Here is a 20198-nt window from a genome sequence, read left to right on the forward strand (position 1 = left end):
AACCAAAAAATTGGTTTTCATTCATTTAACCAAAAATTTTTCTCCAGATATGAGTTCAGAAGATTCGGAATGATTCTACATTTCTGTATTTTTATGTGAAAAAAATGCCTCTGTCACCTGACATTGGTTTGGTTACAACAACGAATGCTAACCAAGGGCAACACCAGATTACAGAATGAATATGTTTGCACGTCACTATATTTGTTTGTTGGACGGTTGGACAGAAAGTCCCAAAAATAGCCTCCAAACAAAAGCACAACAATGAAAGAGTCATCAAAGTGGCTTCGACTCCAGGCCAGCTCTGTCTTTTAATTAAACAAGGAATTATGGGATTACAGGGAGGTTCTCATTACAGGCCACTTGAGGAGTCCTCTGGTAGATGTCTTTTTGTCTCCCAGAGCTCACGCTCAGGAATTCTCGACGGATTACACATGGCCGTAGGACATGAGGCCGCATTAATTAAATCAATTCCTTTGCCTTTTCTTTTAAGATTCATTTTGCCAGAATTCTCCCCTCATCCAAACACTCAGCTAAAAACATACTCAAGTGTACATATATATTGGAACTCATGTTCTTTAAATCTCTTTGTTGGTTTTGGAGAAATTGTGACAAAGTGATTTGGTTTTGACTCGCCATGACGGCCACTTAAGGCTGGTGCAGTGATCTATACTGATTGTTTTTCCAAAAGGTAGCCACCACTTTCATTGAAGACACAACATAGAATTTATTTTTTCTTCCCTACACTGCTAGCGATAGTTCACCCAAAAATGAAAATTCTGACATTATTTATTCACCCACATGCTGTTTCAAACCTGTATTTCTTTTCTTCTATGGAACACAAAAAGAAGAAAGTTCTTGTCCATGCAATGAAAGTCAATGGGGACAAAAAAAATAAACAAAAAATCTTTTATTTTCACCAAATGAAAAAAAGTCATGAGGGTGAATAAATGATCCGATGAACTATCCCTCTACATGTGGTAGAAAATCAAACTTGACTACCATTTAAAAGTTTGTGGTCAGTATTATTTTTTTTAATGAAATGATTACTTTTATTCAGAATGGATGCATTAAACTGATCAAAAGTGATGGTAAAGACATTTATGTTACAAAAGATTTCTGTTTCAAACACATGTTCTTTTAAACTTTCATCAAATTTCCACAAAAATATTTCAAGCATGAGTTTAAAATATTCTAGCTGACCCCCCCAAAGTGAGTTTTTTTAGGCGACCATTATTTTAGAACGTTTGCCCTTATTGTTTCCATGGCGACGCGTCATGCTTGTCACGTGACAGACCGCAGCAACAATAACACTGTATGACAGATGGATCGCTATTATTTTGTTTTCCTTTTTTATTTAAAATATTCACAAACTTGCTTACCATGTCATCAACTATCTGATATTCCGATGCTCAAATGTGCGTAAGTGAGTGTGTTTTGTAGTTTAAAAGCCTTTATAAATGATCTTTATCTCGATCTATAACGCGAGATGGGCGCCGCCATCTTAGTTTGTCAGTCGGATTTACAGCACGTGATTCATCAGTTTCTCCCGAAATACATGCGAGTAAGTGGCTGGTGAACTGGAAGAATAATAGAGTAAACTTTATAGTTACTTAAGCCCACTATGTGTGTCTGATATGAATAAACGTCAGCAAATTATATTTGAATGGATTGTTATTGCTGCTTCCACTGATGTCTTACATCAGTGTGTATTTTATAAACTCTAAATGTATTGTTTTACTGGTGCTTATGTGTATTTAAATGTCTGAAACCTTAAAAAAAACATTATGTGGCTGAAAACACTGCGTAGTTGTGATATATGACAAGCGCTGAGCGCGTCCGTCTCGCAGCCAAAGCGCGAAAGCAGTTTAAATCTGGCAGTTATGTGACGTCACTGAACGTTCTAATGCCGCGTTCCAGGCAACCTAACCCGTGTTTTCCAACCTTCTACCCGTGAAAGTGCACTGGAACGGCAGTCAACCCCGTGACTTCCCACCCGTGAACTCATACTAGATCGATGTACTCCCAGTTCCGCGCTCTGACGTCACATAGCCTGCGAAACAACAATGGCAGCCCCTACAGATGCATTGTTTATGCATGCGGTACACATATCCGCAAATGTTATGCATTATCAGCAGCAATTCTAGTGTTAGCTAGTTTTCAGTCCATTGAGTGCAAGAATAAATTAAATGATGTTTTATTAACAAAATTCGGGAGGAACAACGTTCAAATAATCTGACTAATCACGTCATTTCAGCCAGCTGTTAGCAATCAGTAATCAACATATCTACCCAATCAGCATGAGTGAAAGCATATATATAGACACAGTCGACTCACCCATATTCCTCAACAGTTTTACAGCATCCCTCCACCACCCCGTCTCCTCACACTTGCCTGGTTACTTTCCTAACCAGAATACGGGGGGAGTACTCTGGGTTCGGGCCAAAATACCGAGCTCGGAGCCCTCTCCTCGGACAGCACGCCAAATACGCGTACTACTCATACTATTTACTATCTGATTATTTGTAAGTGTGAACTCGTGAATACCAAATACATTTCCAAATATACAAATAACGTAAAATAAAAGGTATAACAGCTTTTCTTGCCTTATGCACCGTTTTTTCCTCTTCCATTTCCCTCAAATAAGCAAGGAGTAAGCACCTTTGGCGATAGAAATGATTGTAAATGAGCATAAGCCCTGTACGGTCCGCCATGCTGGTTTGTTTACATCTAGCACAATTCCTTGCGCTCAGGCAGTTTGGCGTGACTCGCCTGGAACGCTACAAAGTCATGAGTCGTGGTTTGAAGTCATGACTTAAAGGCTCAAAAACCTGCCTGGAACGCAGCATTAATCCCATATGTGGGACTGTATTCTCAGGGGCACAGAAATAAAAATCCCATATGTGAAGGTTGAAAACAGCACAACAGTTTTCAACATTGGTAAGAAATGTTTCTTGAGCAGCAAATCAGCATTTTACAATGATTTCTAAAAAAAAAAATTAAATCTTACCGACCCCAAACTTGTAAAAATTGGTGTATATCCAGCCCCAGTTACCAAAACAGATTTGTTTCAAGACAAGCGATCAACTTCTCAATTTCCCCACATTGTTACCTTCAGACAGATGAATAAAAATCAAGGGGACATATCTAAGAAACGCAATTTGAAAGCCTACAAGCTTGATGCAGTGGTCCCTGCATGACTGATGAGTATGTATTCTGCCACATCTCATTCTTCCCTTGTCACAACAATTACAAAATCATTTAGCTGCCATAACAGAAAACCCACAAGCTGCTCCTCAGCCAGCCCTGCAGAGACAGATAAAACCAGAATAAGTTTGACAGTACTCTCCTGCTAAAGGTCAGCATCTATCGCTCTCCTACTCGTAGTATAATGAGGACAGGATTATGGAAATGAAACAGACGCTGATGCAGATACGCGTCTAAACCTGGACCTCATCTTTGTCTCTGCGAGATCCCACGATTGACATGCTGGGTCCCATCACACGAATGAGACCATGGCAAGTACCCAGATCTGTCGAATGTGCTGCGGCATAAATATAACTGAGTATGACACATTTTGTCTGAGATGGCCTGGAGCAGACAGCAGCGAAAGCTTTTGAATAAAAGGTAAATAGAGCAAAAACTGGGTTTTACAAAATAAAAAGCTCTTTGGACTAATCAGAAAAGAACAGGGAACACTTAATTACAATAAGACGACACTCTTAAATCTATTAAAAAGTTGAAGGAATGCTGATTAAATGTTTTTATCTTAAAATGTGGGCTTAATTAAAAATTCCCTGTGAATATTACTCCTTTATCCATGTAGTCCTCCAGGGTTCATGGTTTTGTTCAATTCAATATGTTTCAAGCAAAAGGATGCAAAAACACGGCATAAATTTCGAACCGAACAAGATAATCTGACAGCAAATGAGCGATGTTTTCTTTCAAACAAGCTCTGACAAGTACCCAAATCCTATTATTTTCCGAACTTAAAATTGTCTCTTTGCATCCCATCAGTTATTAAGAGTGAACGTGCCCCATGGGATCAACCTGATTTGTAGCACTTACACATCAAAGGCAGTTAATCAGAGGAGAATTGGCCTAATATATCTTGAAAAGGAATTCGATTAAAAGCCCTTTGGTGAAACTGAACCAGAAGAGTCGCTGTAACACTTTCAAACTGATTCACATAGATTTGCTTCATGCAGCCAACCTGACTGAGCTTTTTGTTGACAGCTGGGCAAGAGGCTCCGAGAGGCTACACGGCGGACAGTGATTAACCGCTACGGGTGAGGAGTGACTAAGGCCAAAGAGAAGTCATGACCACCCAACATAAGCCTTCAGACCACTTCCATCACCGATGAGCCTGTGAGCAGATGGGATATTCATCATCACGGCCACACTCAGACCTCTTTCTCCTCTCTGTTGTCTTTTTATTTTCATTCCCTCGTTTTCGCTCTTTCTCCCCTTAACCTTTCCTGCCACAGTCTCTGTGTAAAGAGCTAAAGGGCCTGGGGTAAAGTGTTCGCCCACAGCTGCACATTCCACTAAGCTTAGCATGGTAGCACGTATTTACACATTTGTCTTCATCAGAGTTGGCTCTCAAAACAATATTATACTCAGGTCGGTCCAGTATTTGCTGAGGCGCACAACTGGCCTCATTGTTTCCGACACATACTCATCTTTGAGAGTCCAACTGGATAATCACAGTGAAGGTACAGCAATGACTGTCCCATTTATTTTTTAAATTATTACAGGTATAAATTCATATGTGGATCAATTTACAACTACTGTATCATTCAAACTGTCATCCAAACATATCTGCACTCTCGGGCCATATGAATGAAACACTGTATAGATCTATTTTACACATTCATTTGCACTTGCTTCCAAACAATCTCTGTGATTTAAGAGTTGCAAGGCTATAAAAACTATATTTCCCATTTTCGAAAGAAAATATCAATGGTCTCCACACACTGTAAACCCTAATGCTCAAAATACTTAATTGTTTTGAGTAGGACAAACTTAAATTTAACAAATTAGTTCAGTTAAATTAATTGTTATGAGTATTTACAACTTTCTTTTTCTTTTGAGTTCACAGAACTGATATATTTTAAGTAAACTGAACTGTTTTATTGTTTTGAGTTGTATGAACTCCTTTCTTTTAATTTAGACTTAAGTTTAACTGAAACTGGGCTGGGATTTCTATTTCCCAGCATGCTTTGCTCATGGCACTCGAAAGGGAGAGTAAATGCTAAAATTAAGTGTTATATAATGTTTTTTTGTGCAAAATTAATGGATAAGGGAGATTTAGTAGTGATTAATGTTTTGTTATGCTAATTTAGAAGAGTTTCTGTTAATGTTGGTTTTTAGAGGGTTACCATCATGGTGACAAGTGACGGATGCGGCTTGGTTTGAGAGCAGGTAAGTTACATGTTTTAAGTTGCTGTACTCATTCAGTAAGTGTTATACCATGCTATTAACATGTTAGCAAATTAGCAAGTTGGCATTTTTTGAATTTTCTTTTTAGGGTTTACAGTGAAGTAAATAACTCATTTGATTTGGAAGACCTCAAAATAAAAAAAGTTAATTAACTAAATATTTTATGTTAATTGCTATCAAAGTGTATGAGTTAGCAAACTAAGTATTTCAAGTTAGGAGCAATTATCATGCATGAGTACTACAAGCTTAAAACTTGATAGTTCTGCTTACTTATAAGCCCAACTTATTCAGGTTTACAGTGCAATGCAAGGAGGTTCTAGGAAGTTACTATTGGTGATGCACCTACATTTTGGCAGTGTTGGGGAAAGTTACTTTTAAAAGTAATGCATTACAATATTCCGTTACTCCCTAAAAAAGTAACTAATTGCATTACTTAGTTATTTTTTATGAAAAGTAATGCGTTACATTACTTTTGCGTTACGTTTTCTCACCTGGGCTGGGCTTGCTTGTTTGTTTTTTAATAACAACAAAAAAAAAAGTTATATTTTTGGCTATTGTTAAGGCCCTTTTACACCAAAAGTGAAATGAATAAGCCTCAGGCTGAAGGAAATGCATATTCACGTCTGTACAGTAGAGGGTGCAGCTCAAACAAACCTTTCAGCTGTGCTGCCATTCTGGATTAAAGAAGAATAGGATACAGAAGAAGGAAGTTCAACACTCTTATTTCTAAATGTAATCTAAAGTCATTTTTGCTTATTAGTATGGTTGAATTAGATCATTGAAGGTCAGCAGTAAATAAATGTGAAACAGTAACTTGCGTTACTTTGAAAAAGTAACTTAGATATTTTGTTGTAAAATGAAAAAGTAATGCGTTACTTTACTAGTTACTTGAAAAAGTAATCTGATTATGTAACTCAAGTTACTTGTAATGCGTTACCCCCAACACTGAATTTTGGTAACCAAAAATATTTGACCACAACAACAACAAAAAATAATTTTCGGTTTCAGCCGAAATCATTGATCGAAACAGTGATCAATGACATGTTTGGACTGTATCAGTGTCTATTTTGTGCACACATGGATACGGTCCAACAAGTAAACATATTAGCATTATAGATGCTCTAAACAGTGACCAAAAATTAGCAATAAGTAAAATTTGTTTAGCAGAAATATCGAGAAGTGGCTTATTGCTGAAAAACTGTACTACAACTGGTTTAGCATCTTTATACGACACCCTAAACAGCATAAGGAGTAACCCAATCACCCAAATTTAAACAGGTTTTTGGCTAAAAGAATACGTAAAGTTTGGTGTTTAGGTAAAAAATATATATAATTTTGGCTGTAAGTGGTTTACTTACTGGCCCAAGTCAAAAGATGACATCCCCAAGTCTCTATGATATTGTGGGCCATACATATGACTCAGGACCCTCCTTCAATAATAGTCAAAGGGATTGTTTTCACTGCCTTATTGTCCGATAATCATAAATTTGTTTAAAAAAGACACACAGTTTAATTAATCATTTATGTTTGTACCAGAGTTATGTGCCAAAGTTGAATACTTATGGTTAGGAATTTAAACACATAAGTATGAGCAAAAGTACATTAATGGTGATGTTACTAATTAATTTGGGTTATTCCAAAGATGAATCAATAAATCAAACACCTGACAATGCTGAAAAACTGATGAGGCTCAAACTTAATAGCATTTATTATTCAGTATAACACAGTTAACCGTAATGAGTACAGATTTGTTTTAGAATGAAACCAAATGTTACATACAAAACCAAAACACAATAGTCCTGCTTTCTGCTCCACATTCATTAATTTCTTTCCATGGAATAAAGGAGGGAAAGCGGCGTAATTTTGGCTCCCACAACAAACAATTAGCCCTCCTTTCTTTTTGTAGCATTCAAAAACATTTGAGAGAAAGAGAGGGAAGATGTGAAGGAGAGGTGATGGGTGATGCTCTTTTATAGGTCTTGTCATGTGTATGAAGGCTCAGTGGGCTTTTTGTCCACCGTGCCTGTGTGAGAGTGTGCTCACCTTAAACAACAGAGAGACTCGGGGGCCTCCATGGCCTTTCAGGCCCAATAGAAGACGCACCTTAGGGGGCCATTTAAGCCTGAAAAGAGGCCTGACAACCCTGTGCAGCTCCGAGGGCATCAATAAATGCTGACATATTGACTCTCTGTGCCCAAGCGCCACTGGAAAATGCTGCCTGAATATGAATCCATTTAAGGGCAGTGGAAAGGGGGTGGCAGTGCAGAAAGACAGCGAGAGGGAGACTCTAAGGATGGCTTGTGTCTCTTGGGTTTTGAAAGTTCTGGAATGTGGTGACTGAAAAGGAGTTTTGACAACGAAACTATAACTATTGACAGACAGGATAAAGAATGTTGAAGATAGAATATGTTAGGATAATAAGACCTACTTTGCACATCATGTTAAAGAAATCATGTTTTGCTAAAGTTATCAGATCCACACAGAACATGAATGTGAAGATCACATCTGTTCTGCTGTATTAGCTGAATTTCGCTGCATTGCTGTTTAAGAACAACTCTGAAATGGTTCTTAAAATATCTTTAGGCAATTGAGGGGGGGTGGATTCTTTATAGATATGTGCAGCGCAGTCGATTTGGTGGGAAGTGCTGACTTAACTCAGTCAAGTGAAGCCGGAGAGAGCTCTAATTTAGTTTCTAGCTGCAAGAAACTGAAAGGCAGGTGTCCATTTACTTCCCGTCTCATTCTTTCTTTTTCATATTGAGTTTTCATTTCCTGGGATTGAGATCTCGCTAATTGAGGTCAAAAGCAATCAGCACCGTGGAACTTAATCAAATATCTAAAAGGTGAGAAAGACGACAAAATCAGCCATTTAAACTATCATGCCTATAGCTTATTAAACTGTGTGTGTGTGTGTGTGTGTGTGTGTGTCAGAGAGGACCCAAAAAGATGAGCATAATTTATCCTTCAGCACATTTCAGTTGGAACAAGAGTGTGTAAACTATGTAAGATTTTAACATGATATACATTACAAGCAGAAAATTAATTTACTCATTGTCATGCCATGTAGGATTTACAATTTTCACTCAGAAATTGCAAGCAAATTTCACAAATAATTACAAAGAAATGGCAAGTAATGCAGTGAATTAAACTTGAAAGACTGAAATATTATTTTCTTGTAAAACATACTCTAATAATCTGTCCTTTTTGTCCATACAATGAAAGTCAATGTCATTTTGGGCCCATTTTCTTTTATTGTAAGTGTAAAAACAGTTGAAACATTCTTCAAAATATCTTCTTTTGTGTTTCATGGAAGAAAAATGTAAGTCATACAGGTTTGGTTTGGAATGATATGAGAGTGAATAAATGAATTTTCTGTTTTTGAGTGAACTATGTTTAGATGTTCCACATACAGAAATAAATATTAGAAGCAGCTCTGACACAAAATGCCATTGTTAATATCCATTGTAGTCAATGTGTCAAATGAATTGCTGAATTGAAAAACCATTACAGATCTATTTAAAAAAAAAGGTGTGTGGGGGGGGGGGGGCTGAGATGGTTTGGCCTCAGATAAAAGTTTTCTTGCATTACTGCAATAAAGTAAATTTGCAGAAAACTTTATGCTTCTCCATGTGAGGCCTTCCCTGTAAATACTTAGAGTAAAACTGCAGCTGAACTTAATTCCATCCTCACAAAGATGTTTGTGTTATCATGGCTTTATGTCTTAGCAAACTACCATTTATTAAATGCAAAGCCTTTATCCGCTTTTCCCACAGCGGTGGCGTGTGTCTCTTCTTGAGATAAAACAGTTGCGTAAACAAAAAAATGCTGAATGTCAATTTTACCACTGACTTAGCTTATGGGAAATAAATCTTAATATATCAACGTGAGCTTTAAGTGGACAGCCTAGGGCTTAAATACAAATGCCAAAAGTGAAAATAAATAAATAATAAAGAAAATCCATAATCATATTTCCAAAAGAAAAGCAAATAAATAGTCAGAGATGAAGAAAAAGTGATTTCATATAGCGCATCTTAAAGAAGAGGTAAGCTTTTCTTTGAGCGGTCTGTCAAAACACAGACCCTATAACATAAATGAGGGGCTCTGATGTCTTAACGTGCAAACCTGCTGAACACAATTCATTGGGGGCCGTAATAACTCAACGCTGCACCCAGTTGTTTTTAAATGACAAATCTCATATCAAGAGATGCAAAAAAACTGTGAGCAGCACTTGCCTTTGTATACTGCAGGGTGAGAGAAAAAAAGTCAATGTGGAAAGAGTAGCCTGAAGAAAAACTGACAATGGCTGCATAAATAAGCCCATTAGTTAAAAATGTACGACAAGTGCCCTGTTTGAAGCCTGTGTGGGGAGAGGGGAGCGGGGTAGACTCCCTCACAGCTGCCTGGCCCCTCTGCAGCTCTCACACTGCCCAGCACATTCACCATTTAAGTTGGTGGAAAAAATCTGAGCAAATTTCTGATTTGCAACACTCTAGGAACATGTTTATTGTCTTTGTGTGAGTGCAAAACACACTTATAAATAAAGCTAATGAAGAGTCTCGGGGTGAAGCCACTAAAGAGCATAAAATGAGAAATTTTATGGCCATAAGTAGCATGGGCTGATGGTGATTTTTAAGCCATTGGACCATGTTGTTCGGCACTAATCGTAGGACTGATGCAGCGCAATTGCCCTCCTCACTTAATTACTGTTACCTATAAAATGGGCCATGCTTCTTTAGTCATCGAAACCGGACAGATTTCTAAGCATATTTTTGTTACAGAAATTCCAAGTTATTCGTAATCATGGTCTTTAGATTGAAAATCTAACTTCCACCATGAGATATTTAGGGTTAAGGACCTTTTAGGGGGTGTTTACATAACACCGTTTTCAACTTAAAAACAGAAAACTTTTTATGCATTTTGGCCATTCATTTACAGAACAACAGCGTTTTGGGGGCTTAGTCAAGTGAAAACGCAAACTTTTGGAAACGGTTTCCAAAGTGCAAGTTTTTGAAATTAATACTGTTATCATCTAAACTACAAAAACATAAATTTGTGAAAATGGTAGCATCATGCGCATACGTATTACATGTTCAGGCGTGTAGTGTTTTTTACAAAGTGACATCGCCATCTACTGGCCTGGCATGCATAATACAGCGTTTTTAGTTGTTTTTGAGAATCCATTAAACGTTGTCGTCTGTATGCTAAAAACTCAATGGAAAAACGTTTTTGTACATCATTGTCGTGTAAGCGTACTCTTATATCACTGTACTGACTTTTTATCTTGCGCCAGGCTGAGTAACAAGCTGTGAACAATCACAGTCAAGCACAAGTGACTAAATTATTTCTCAAGACTAAAACAACAATCAAATCAACAGTCTTATATTCTCATAGTCTATATAGTGTTATATTTTCATCCCAGAGAGATTCATCAACTTGTTAGTGGATACAGCTAAATTATACTGATGTAAACAAAGTGCTGCAATGAAGTGAGATTTTCAATATCAATTCTTTTACAAACATAGCACAAAATTACACAAAACACTAAAACAACTAGCTTATCATCAGTGTAACTTGCTAAAATTTGAACAGTAATGAGGAAAACATAGGAATCACTTGTTTGTGTACACTGCTCTGCTTCTGAAAGACTTGTTTTTGGAGCTGGCAATGTGAAAGCATTCTCCAAGTACATTTTCAGCCAAAACTAAATTGCTTTTATTCATGTCTAAACAGAGTCAACATTGTGGACCGGAGGAAAATGCAATTATACTTCTCGTGCCAGACAGAAAGCAATGCATGCTCCCTCAGCTTTCACTAGCCTCTTTATGGGTCTTCAATAACTCATTATAGACATGATATGTTGTTTGTGTAAAGGGACAAGTAAACAAGTCTGCTTGAAAACGACAAAGAGAAGACAAGCAGATGGAATGAATGAATGCTAGTATAAAACAAAGATAAAGTTACAAAGAAGAAAAAAATTGTTTATATTTTTATTAACCATGTAATCTTTCCTTAATCTGGCCCTTACTTTGTTTTCAACATCTGACTGCCTCAGCCTGATCTGCAAACTCACAGCTGAAATATTTAGTGGTAGCACATCATAATAAAGTATTAGACATTGCCAATAATCTAAGCCAGTTAATAAATAAACATTTAATTGCTCTTTTAATTGCAAATAAGAAAGAAATAAAGCAATAAAATTTAGTTTTACAATTATTTTTAACCAGTGCTATTTAACCAGATATGGCATTAAAGTTGAAAAATTAAACACACCTCCTGTCTACATTTTGAAACCTTAAACCTTTACATGGAAGCCCTATAAATCCCATTGCCTGCATTAAGACAAAATTCAAACCCTACAAACAGGCAATTTCAAGTCATTCACTTGGAAAATGCTCTGTTTAAAACGTCAAAAGGAGGGTGACTCTTTTCTTTTGCTCTTAGATTACCATATTTCTCTCAGGCTTGTGACACCTGCAGCCCACTGAGGGCGTGCAAAACATAGGACTTTACTTCAAACAGCCCAAAGGGCTGTGGGTTTGGGCATTGACTGGGACTGAGCTCGTCCAGCTTGGATCCCTCCTACCGCAGATGTACATTAATGCAGGAAAAATACAAATCTGGGCAGCAGAAAGAAAGGCAGTTCCTTTTAACATGCTGTTGTCTAGCTTGATCGTGTCAGTTTGAGGGAGCCCATTCAAAGGTATTCATGCATCTGCTTTTGAGGAACAATGGCAGCTAGTTTATAAACTGTCTCTTTTGGCTGCCTAAAGGCTTTAGACACCATTGTTTTGCTCCTCTTAATAAACTTTTGGAGGAGTTCATCAACTTGCCTGAATAGCCAACGCAGAGAGGCCAAAGACACAAAATAACAGACGGTTGGCTTTCCCCTTTTCTTTCTCCCTTTTGAAGTGACTGTCTTTAAATCAGGAAAGAGGGCTGTCAGACACCAGAATAATTTTTGGTCAAACAAAAAAGCAAACCGCAGAAGGAACAAAAGTTAATTCACAGAAGAATGGAGGACCTGACTTTTTAAAGGAAACTGATAAAGGTGCACCTTGAAACATAGTTTAAACTCTCTAACATCACATGGTAGATTTGTTCCTACAGTAATTAATGAGCTAAATGATAATTAATGGCCTGCATTATGCAAATCTTGATGGGATCTTAGAGCAGCTTAAATTCAAGCAGGCTACTTTATTTATAACTTTTTGTCTTCTAAGTAAAAAGGTTTACTACAAAACAAGAACAACACTGAAATAGACAATATGTTCTGCTTTTTCATTTTTGTTAATTTAAAATTCATTTAAAATAGCTTTCAACCTTATTCACTCCAAAATATGACATGGATCCTACTTTTTGTCTCACTTTTTAATTAAAAATTAATAAACACATTATGGCCAATAGGCTATATCGACATCCATTTTTTTATTGAGCCCATCCTGTTATTTTTGTCTATTCAATGACCCTACATTAATAGTGTTTATTTAACGTATCTGTACACGGACACCTGCAGTGGATGAAAACTGCCGGAGCAAATTCTCATTTGCACAAACACATATGTGAACCTATAGGTTTCAAAATTTGTGCTCAAAACGTTATAAGATCTATCGGCAAAAGGTTACTTTTCCTTTGGTCTGTTTATGAGTGCCCTGAACCACGTTTGGCACTCCTTCTTTGTGGAAGGATTCCCTTTTGTTAGATGATCAGTCTCCCATTGGGTCTCCAGACAGGATTCTTGGCATTTGTCGGCAAAAATGAAAGAAGGATTAAGGAATGGCTACTGAACACTCCATGGTAAAGGAGTGGGCAGCAATTCCCCCGATTCAAACCCCCCTCTTCCACTTTGGTAACTCCTCTTTTCGTATATTTGTATTCCCAAAGAGGCCATTAAAGCTGGTTTGAAAGCGATACGAACAATAAGATGAAAATCAACAAGTCGAGTCGTATGTCGAACGTTTGCTAGTCTTTGCTTCTTTCCTTAAATTGAACACCCATAAGGGGCAATTAAAGCATACATATATTAATTCCCTTTTTTCATTAATTCAGTATGATTTATTTCGTATAGCTATCCTATAGTGTGGATTGAAATGCGTTTATTTTGGTAGAATTTAGTCGTGTTGTTTTTATTCGCGGCTACTCGATACATTCTTAATATTTTATTAGAATATTTATTCCTTTTAGCCTGCTATATGCTTCGCTTAATTTAGTTTGATTTATTTATATAGTTCGCAACCAATCCGCGTTGCTGATTTCGAACGGTATTTTAACGTCTTTTTGGACTATAAAGAATGAAACATCTTTATGGGGTCACCAAGGGTTCCGTGCTCTTTCACTTATACAGGGCACCGTATACAGCACTAAAGCGATGGTGAGTCCAGGGCATCAAAAACACTTTTGTGACATTACATAGGAAGCCCGGAGGCCAATACTTTTATTAGTGTCAGCAGGAGTTTTCCATAGTCGTTTGTTCGTTTTGTTCTTCTGGTCTAACAGGATGCCCCCTACTCTACAGCACAGTGCAAATCTCTGACATGCATTTTTGACCATCTAATTGTATGATTGCCCAAAACATCCCATAGGTTGCAGGTATGTCAGGGCTTAATTGAAAACTTGTTGGTTTCATTTTATTTCTGGCGACAACGAAGGGGATCTTTAGTTACTGAGTGGAAAAGGATTATGCGCTTCCTTTGCGAAACGAAAAAAAATCTGCATGTCTTCTACAGTGGACTTTTCCCTTTAACCAAAAAAAGGGATAGAACAGCTGATATCCAAAAGCCATTCGCATAGTTATATGTGCACTGATAGTCCTTGTCCCACATGGCAAGAAATATTTTAATTAATAGACAGGCCGTCTTGAAAGCAGCACTGGCAGTCTGTAATATGATGAACTCCCATTGTCGTGGTGTCACCACAAATGTTTCCGATAAGAAAAAGCACCCAAGGATCAAAGACTATAAGCCTCTCAATTTCCTCCAGACGCCTTTACTTTTCTGCACCTACTTTCTATTTTTTTCTTCCTCTCTCCCTTAAACATCTGAAACACACAAAATCCTCTTCATTGCATCTATTGGATCCGCCCCAGGTTAACAGGTCAGCAAAGCTGTTGAAAATAATTGCATATTAATATTCTGTTCAAGAGGACTTACGCAATCTTTTGACATTTTCTAAATGATTAACGTCAAATATTCGTAAAGACTGGCTGTGATGACGCTATTCAGACACTTTGAGTCGAATATTTACGACTACTTTTGTCGTGTCCTACACAATATTTAGAATTATATATTAAACAATCCACATACAATATTTAATCAATGATAGACGGAAATAATCTGTCAAAACTATTCCAAAACGAATTCAAAGAGAGCGGTGTAAAGCTGTCAAAAAATGCTAGGAAAAACAGAACTACTGGATTCGACATTTTCCGACATTCGATTCGTTCCACGAATTAAGGACCTGGATTTGGTGCAAGCCTAGTTTTTGTATGAACATCCTGGGTGAACGTTTGGAAAATAATTTCCTCAGCAAAGTGCAGGACTGAAGTTAACTAGCATGTAATTCAGTTACACTGCAAATGTTTCACGAGGCAACGCCGTTGACACTAAACAGGCGCTCTGGTGTCATGATCTCTGGATTAGCATATTTCACAGCATATAGTCTCATCATTAGACGATGACCTTGCAAAGAGATTGGTTATACAAACGTCAGATTTGTTCTATTAATCGGCAGAATTGTTACTGTATTTCATGTCCAACAACAGTTTTATCATATTATGTGCATTTTAATTACAGCTGCTAGTAGCATTCGACCAATAGCCTAATAGCAGGAAATGCTAATATGAAGTGTTTCAACATATTACATTTTACTTTGATTAATTATACTACAGTGAAAAGAAAAATGTATATTTAGCTACCAGAAGCTACATGCAGGTTAACTAATTGTAACTTATTTTGTATTAAACTGTAATTCTGTGAATACACATTTATTTGAATACTGTATTGTATACATAATAACAGTTATTTTTATTATTATTATTATTATTATTATTACAAAACGCCCCCATATCAAAATTCCAATGAAATGTGTTGGGTATAGCAGTGTAGGGGAAAGGGGAGGTTAATCCGAGTTTAATACATTGATGCAGAGCGCAGGACCGCGGCTGTGATGATTGTGTTATCTCTTCCCAACATTTGGGTCTCCCTCAATTTCAGCCCAGCCAAATAGCTGCGAGAAAGTGCAGATGGAGTGACTCTCGATGCCTGAGGAAAAAATATTAATAGCTAAATAACTTCCCCATACTTTCACTAAATCTCTCTCTCTTTCTTTCTCTCTCTCTCCCCATTCCAGATGGATTTGTTTGAAGTGGTCTCCCGACTCATCCTATGGTCTTCTTTCTTCAAACGAGGCTTATTTCAAAGTCTCAAATATACAGTATATAACTTTGGTTTCTCTACAAATATCTGGGAACCACCCGCTTGCCAACACTTTTCATTCTCTCGATGTAATTGGTCTTTTGCAGAATTCTCGAAACGAATGACCAATGCTCAATAAACATTCATTAAATAACCGCCACACGGCAAAACATTTCACTTCATTCGATATTATTCGATTTTTCTATAAATATCGTATTTTTGAAAGTGTTCTTCTCCAGCCAAACGATTCACGTTCAGCGTGGTCACTTAACGAATTAAGTGATTAATTGTAGTGGTAGTGTTGAAAGAGTCATCGTTTTGGATTTACTAATCTACCACTTAACAGGTAAGAAATGCCCGTATAGCCTAATCCACCGATTTGTTTAAACGATCGTTTTCGTTCTTGTAGGATTAGTCCCCTAAACGCCAATTGATTTAATCAACTCCTGTCAAATTGGGAAATCAGTCAATCTCCATTAATTGGCCGACAAATTTTTCTCTGGGTCAAATGACATTTATTGGTCGAGTAAAGCACCACATGTGCGCCCGCCTTTCATGCTCGGATACAAACACTGTGCGTTAAGGAGGGCAGTGAATGTCAGAACATGAAAAATAGGAGCACAACAACTGTGAAAATTCGTTAAATACAAAATGACAGCTTTGGGGACAGCTAATTTCAGAAGTTACTAAATAGACAGACTTATGTTTTAAACCAGCATGATTATGAACAAAGAGTGGAGTTTTGGCTTGGTTATGAAGCTAGGAGTCACTTCTCTTTGTTCAATAATTTCACACCCATAGTAATACAAAACTGCCCAATTTGTCCACAAATAGTCTGCTTGGGGTCTCTTTCATTTGCCATGTGTTTGTGCGTCAAATCAACTAAAATAGACCAAAAATACAATAAAACAAACATACGAACAAGTGTGAGAAAAATGTAAAATCTCAAGAAATTGTGCCGAAGGCTAGCTGGTGAGGGCCGTTTAAAGATGAAAGCGAAGAGAAAGAAAAGGCTCAATTTAATCTGCTTTAAAACCTTTCAAAATAACGTTGTGCTTGGAACTCAAGGAGTGAGAGCTGATTGGGGATAAATAAGTTTCTTGCTATGCCTGTGAGCTATTACACCCATCTCCAACACAGCCGCTTGTTCAAAAGACACGTTTTCATTACGAACTCTAATAAGTCTTAACATTATTAAATGCCAGTTCGATGATCAAGTGAAACAAGCCCCGAGAAAAATCTTTTTAAGTCTTGAAAAAGATTGCATTTTAGCCCCATCTCGTTTGCATGACGCTGTATAAAGCTAAAATGTGAAAAGACATTTCACAAAATGTAAGACAAATGTGGAGATGTAAATAAACATTACTGATATTTACACAAATTACTCATGAATCCTAGCAGAAATGCATGCATTCATAAGTTTGAAATAGGCCTATTCACATTCTAAACGCACAGCGTTTAGGGCAATGGCAAAAATTTCTAATCACGGATTGTCACTTCGTATATCCGTAATCCAATAGCTGTGGCTCCTGCTGGCCTCTGAATAATGTCCACAGAGAGGTTGTATGAGGGGTTTGAGTTTGCGCGCGCAAGCACACATAAGCGTAAACACAAACATGCTTTCGAAAAGAATACACATTTTAGATCAATTGTACACAGTCATGTTAAAGGCCATTTTAAATAGTGCAGAATAGCACGCATCCTCTAAATAGAGAAAAGCCCTTTGCGATATTTCAAAAATGAAAACATTCCATTTGTTGTTCCACGTTAAAAACATTTTAAAACGACGAACTTATATAATAACCGATTAATGCTGAATTAATTTTAATGTTGAAATAACATAAGTGTAATGACGGGCCGAGCACCTCCTATCTAAACCACCTCTCTAAATGTCAGCTAAGAAACACAATAGTGATTCCAAAAAGAGCAGTGGGCATTTCCAAACAAGAATAAAACATTTTGCACCCTCCAAATCTCATTCTATTCCAACAGACGATGCCATAATATTACAAAACTATCTACCAGCAGGGTGTATTGAATAATTCATCTCTCTATAGTTCCCCTCTTGGCCTTTTGTTAAAAGTTTTTCCCCCCTTTACGGATTTTTGAATGTGAAAGGAAGGGTTCATTCCTTCTTTCGAAGCCTTGCTTTTAGGCTTTGCTTTAGATTCCTCGCTCCAAAAGAACTTCAGTGAAGCAGAGATCTTTGGACTGAGGTTCATCTTCAAGTGTAAAAAAGACTGTCACAAAAGAAAATGTTTTGTAGTATTATTTTACGCAAACAATACGACTCTTGTCTTATTGAGTTAATTTTTCTGCCGAGATAAAACATAGGACACGACTAGCCAATAGCTAAAAAACTATTCAAACTTACTATTTCAAAATAGTGAACAAAAATAAAATAAAAATGATCGAAACCACCTTAAAATTATTCGTATTATTGCAGTGTTGTTAGGGGAAATGCTCATTACTCGTTGCCAGATGGAAAGGTCTGTTAACGTGCGAATAAGCGTGCCGAATTATCGCGAGAACCAGCGGGCAATGTTGAACTTATGGGCTGTAATTGATATTGATTGCCACATCGGTCATCTGTCAGTTACCGTTTTCAAGGGACCGTTTCCTCGGTGTCAAATCAAATGAGTCTGTTATACAAATAGATCAAGGCCTAAATACCATCCGTCAGAGCCAGTATAAATACACACTAAATCAAATGACTAAATGACAGTTGAACAAGCAGAGAAATCTCAAGCGATTGGGAAAGACGCTGAGCACTGACACAAAAAGCACACACCGATTTAATGTGCAGATTTAACAGATCCCAATAAACTCAAGCGCAAAGTTTATTTAAACAAGTAGTCAGGTGGGCTTTTTCAGCATACAATCAGAAGACAATTTAAATGATTTACCTTTGTCTCCCAGTATGCCGTCAATGCTGTGCTTGGTTTTTTTCTCCCCACTGTCATCTTTTTTGTCGCAATCGTCCTCATCGTCTTTTTTGCCGAAACGCGCACGTAGAACCCGGCTGATAGAACTTACTGATGGGGTAATTTAAAAATAATAATAATTATTATTATAGTAGGGAAATAATAATAATAATAACGTCAACATTAGCCAGAGGCCTACCTGTAATTTACAATTAATATAATTAGGCTATTCTACAAATAACAATCAATTATCATTAGGCCTACTTTTATTTTCTGTTCAATTTGTTAAATTATGTACAAAATCATTGTGATAGAAATTACGCTGGAGGACATGATAAAAAAGGGGGTTGCTTACCAGATGCGGCCTCACCTGAGGGAACTGTACTTCTGTCACACACACCGTCCTTCAACAGTTTGTCCCGAATCTCCCAACTGAACATGCCGGGATTTTCGCGCTTGTATTCTTCGATTCGTTTTTCCACGTCAGGTGTTGCCACCTGCTTTTGTGTTTGATTGAGAAGGCGAGGAGATTCAAACAGGAAGGAAAAATAGAAAGTTGGGTGAAGAGGGGAAAAAAAGAGAGCAGAACAAATTTTAGTACAAATTGTACATGAACGTGCCTAGAGTATAAATACCTTTCCTTCCTTTTCTTTTTAGGCTACGGGCTATCATCTTTTCTCAAACGTATTTAAAATGAAATCATTCATAAGCTCCACAATTAAAATGATACAAAATACCCTGCATAATAGCCTAACAACAACAATAATAAACTTACTCTGGGTTTACTTCCTCCTATTGCTCCCGGACGGATTGAGCCAGTTTCTTGATACCGGCAGAGGATTTTGGACACACAACCGTGGGAAACGCGAAGTTGTCGGGAGATCACGCAGGGACGGATGCCGTGGTGAGCCATTTCAACAATTTTGTGACGGATATGATTTGGCAAAGGCCTGCCATTGATGAATACTCCGCCAAGCTGATTCACTCGACCTTGACCCAGAGGAGTTGAAACTGCGGTAGAGAAATGGGAATTAAATCTAACTTTGGCTAGATATCAGTAAAAATCCAGACTTCAATTTTACTCTCTTAAAATTAAAAAATAAGAAAAAAAGAAAAGTGTCCTCAAAAGAAGTAAAATAATAGGCTAATAATAATATATCTTTATGCAAATATAGCCTATCAAATCGCCTATACGGGAGAAGCACTTTGAACTGTGGAATCACACTTTTTAGTTTAAATCTGTCTTACAAAACACATTAATAAATCATTATTTTTATTCTTCTAATTAAAAAAATAAGATGCAAAAATCTAAAATTGAATAAATTGAACTTAATGTTCTTGCTGCTTGAATTTCTTGACAAGTTGTTTTGAATTGTGTTTTCTGTCAATTACTGAAAGAAAATCTACCAGAGAATTTTGCATTTAA

At 37.2% G+C, this 20198-nt stretch overlaps 1 protein-coding gene across 2 annotated transcripts in view; it reads right to left on the minus strand.

Annotated features, from left to right (window-relative positions):
• Positions 1-20198, minus strand: part of pax7b (paired box 7b) — a 60287-nt gene that overhangs the window by 39053 nt on the left and 1036 nt on the right. Inside the window, exons 2-4 of one of the 2 annotated variants that reach the window (XM_051880877.1) lie at positions 19548-19783; positions 19143-19272; positions 18755-18883 (exon numbers count right to left, since the gene is read on the minus strand). In XM_051880877.1, the coding sequence (XP_051736837.1) occupies positions 18755-18883; positions 19143-19272; positions 19548-19783 (495 nt within the window). Of the gene's footprint in view, positions 1-18754; positions 18884-19127; positions 19273-19547; positions 19784-20198 lie in introns of both variants that reach the window. The other variant, XM_051880876.1, reaches the window with a different exon arrangement.

The sequence above is a fragment of the Ctenopharyngodon idella genome, chromosome 22, assembly GCF_019924925.1.
Source record: "Ctenopharyngodon idella isolate HZGC_01 chromosome 22, HZGC01, whole genome shotgun sequence".
NCBI classification, from domain to species: Eukaryota; Metazoa; Chordata; class Actinopteri; order Cypriniformes; family Xenocyprididae; genus Ctenopharyngodon; species Ctenopharyngodon idella.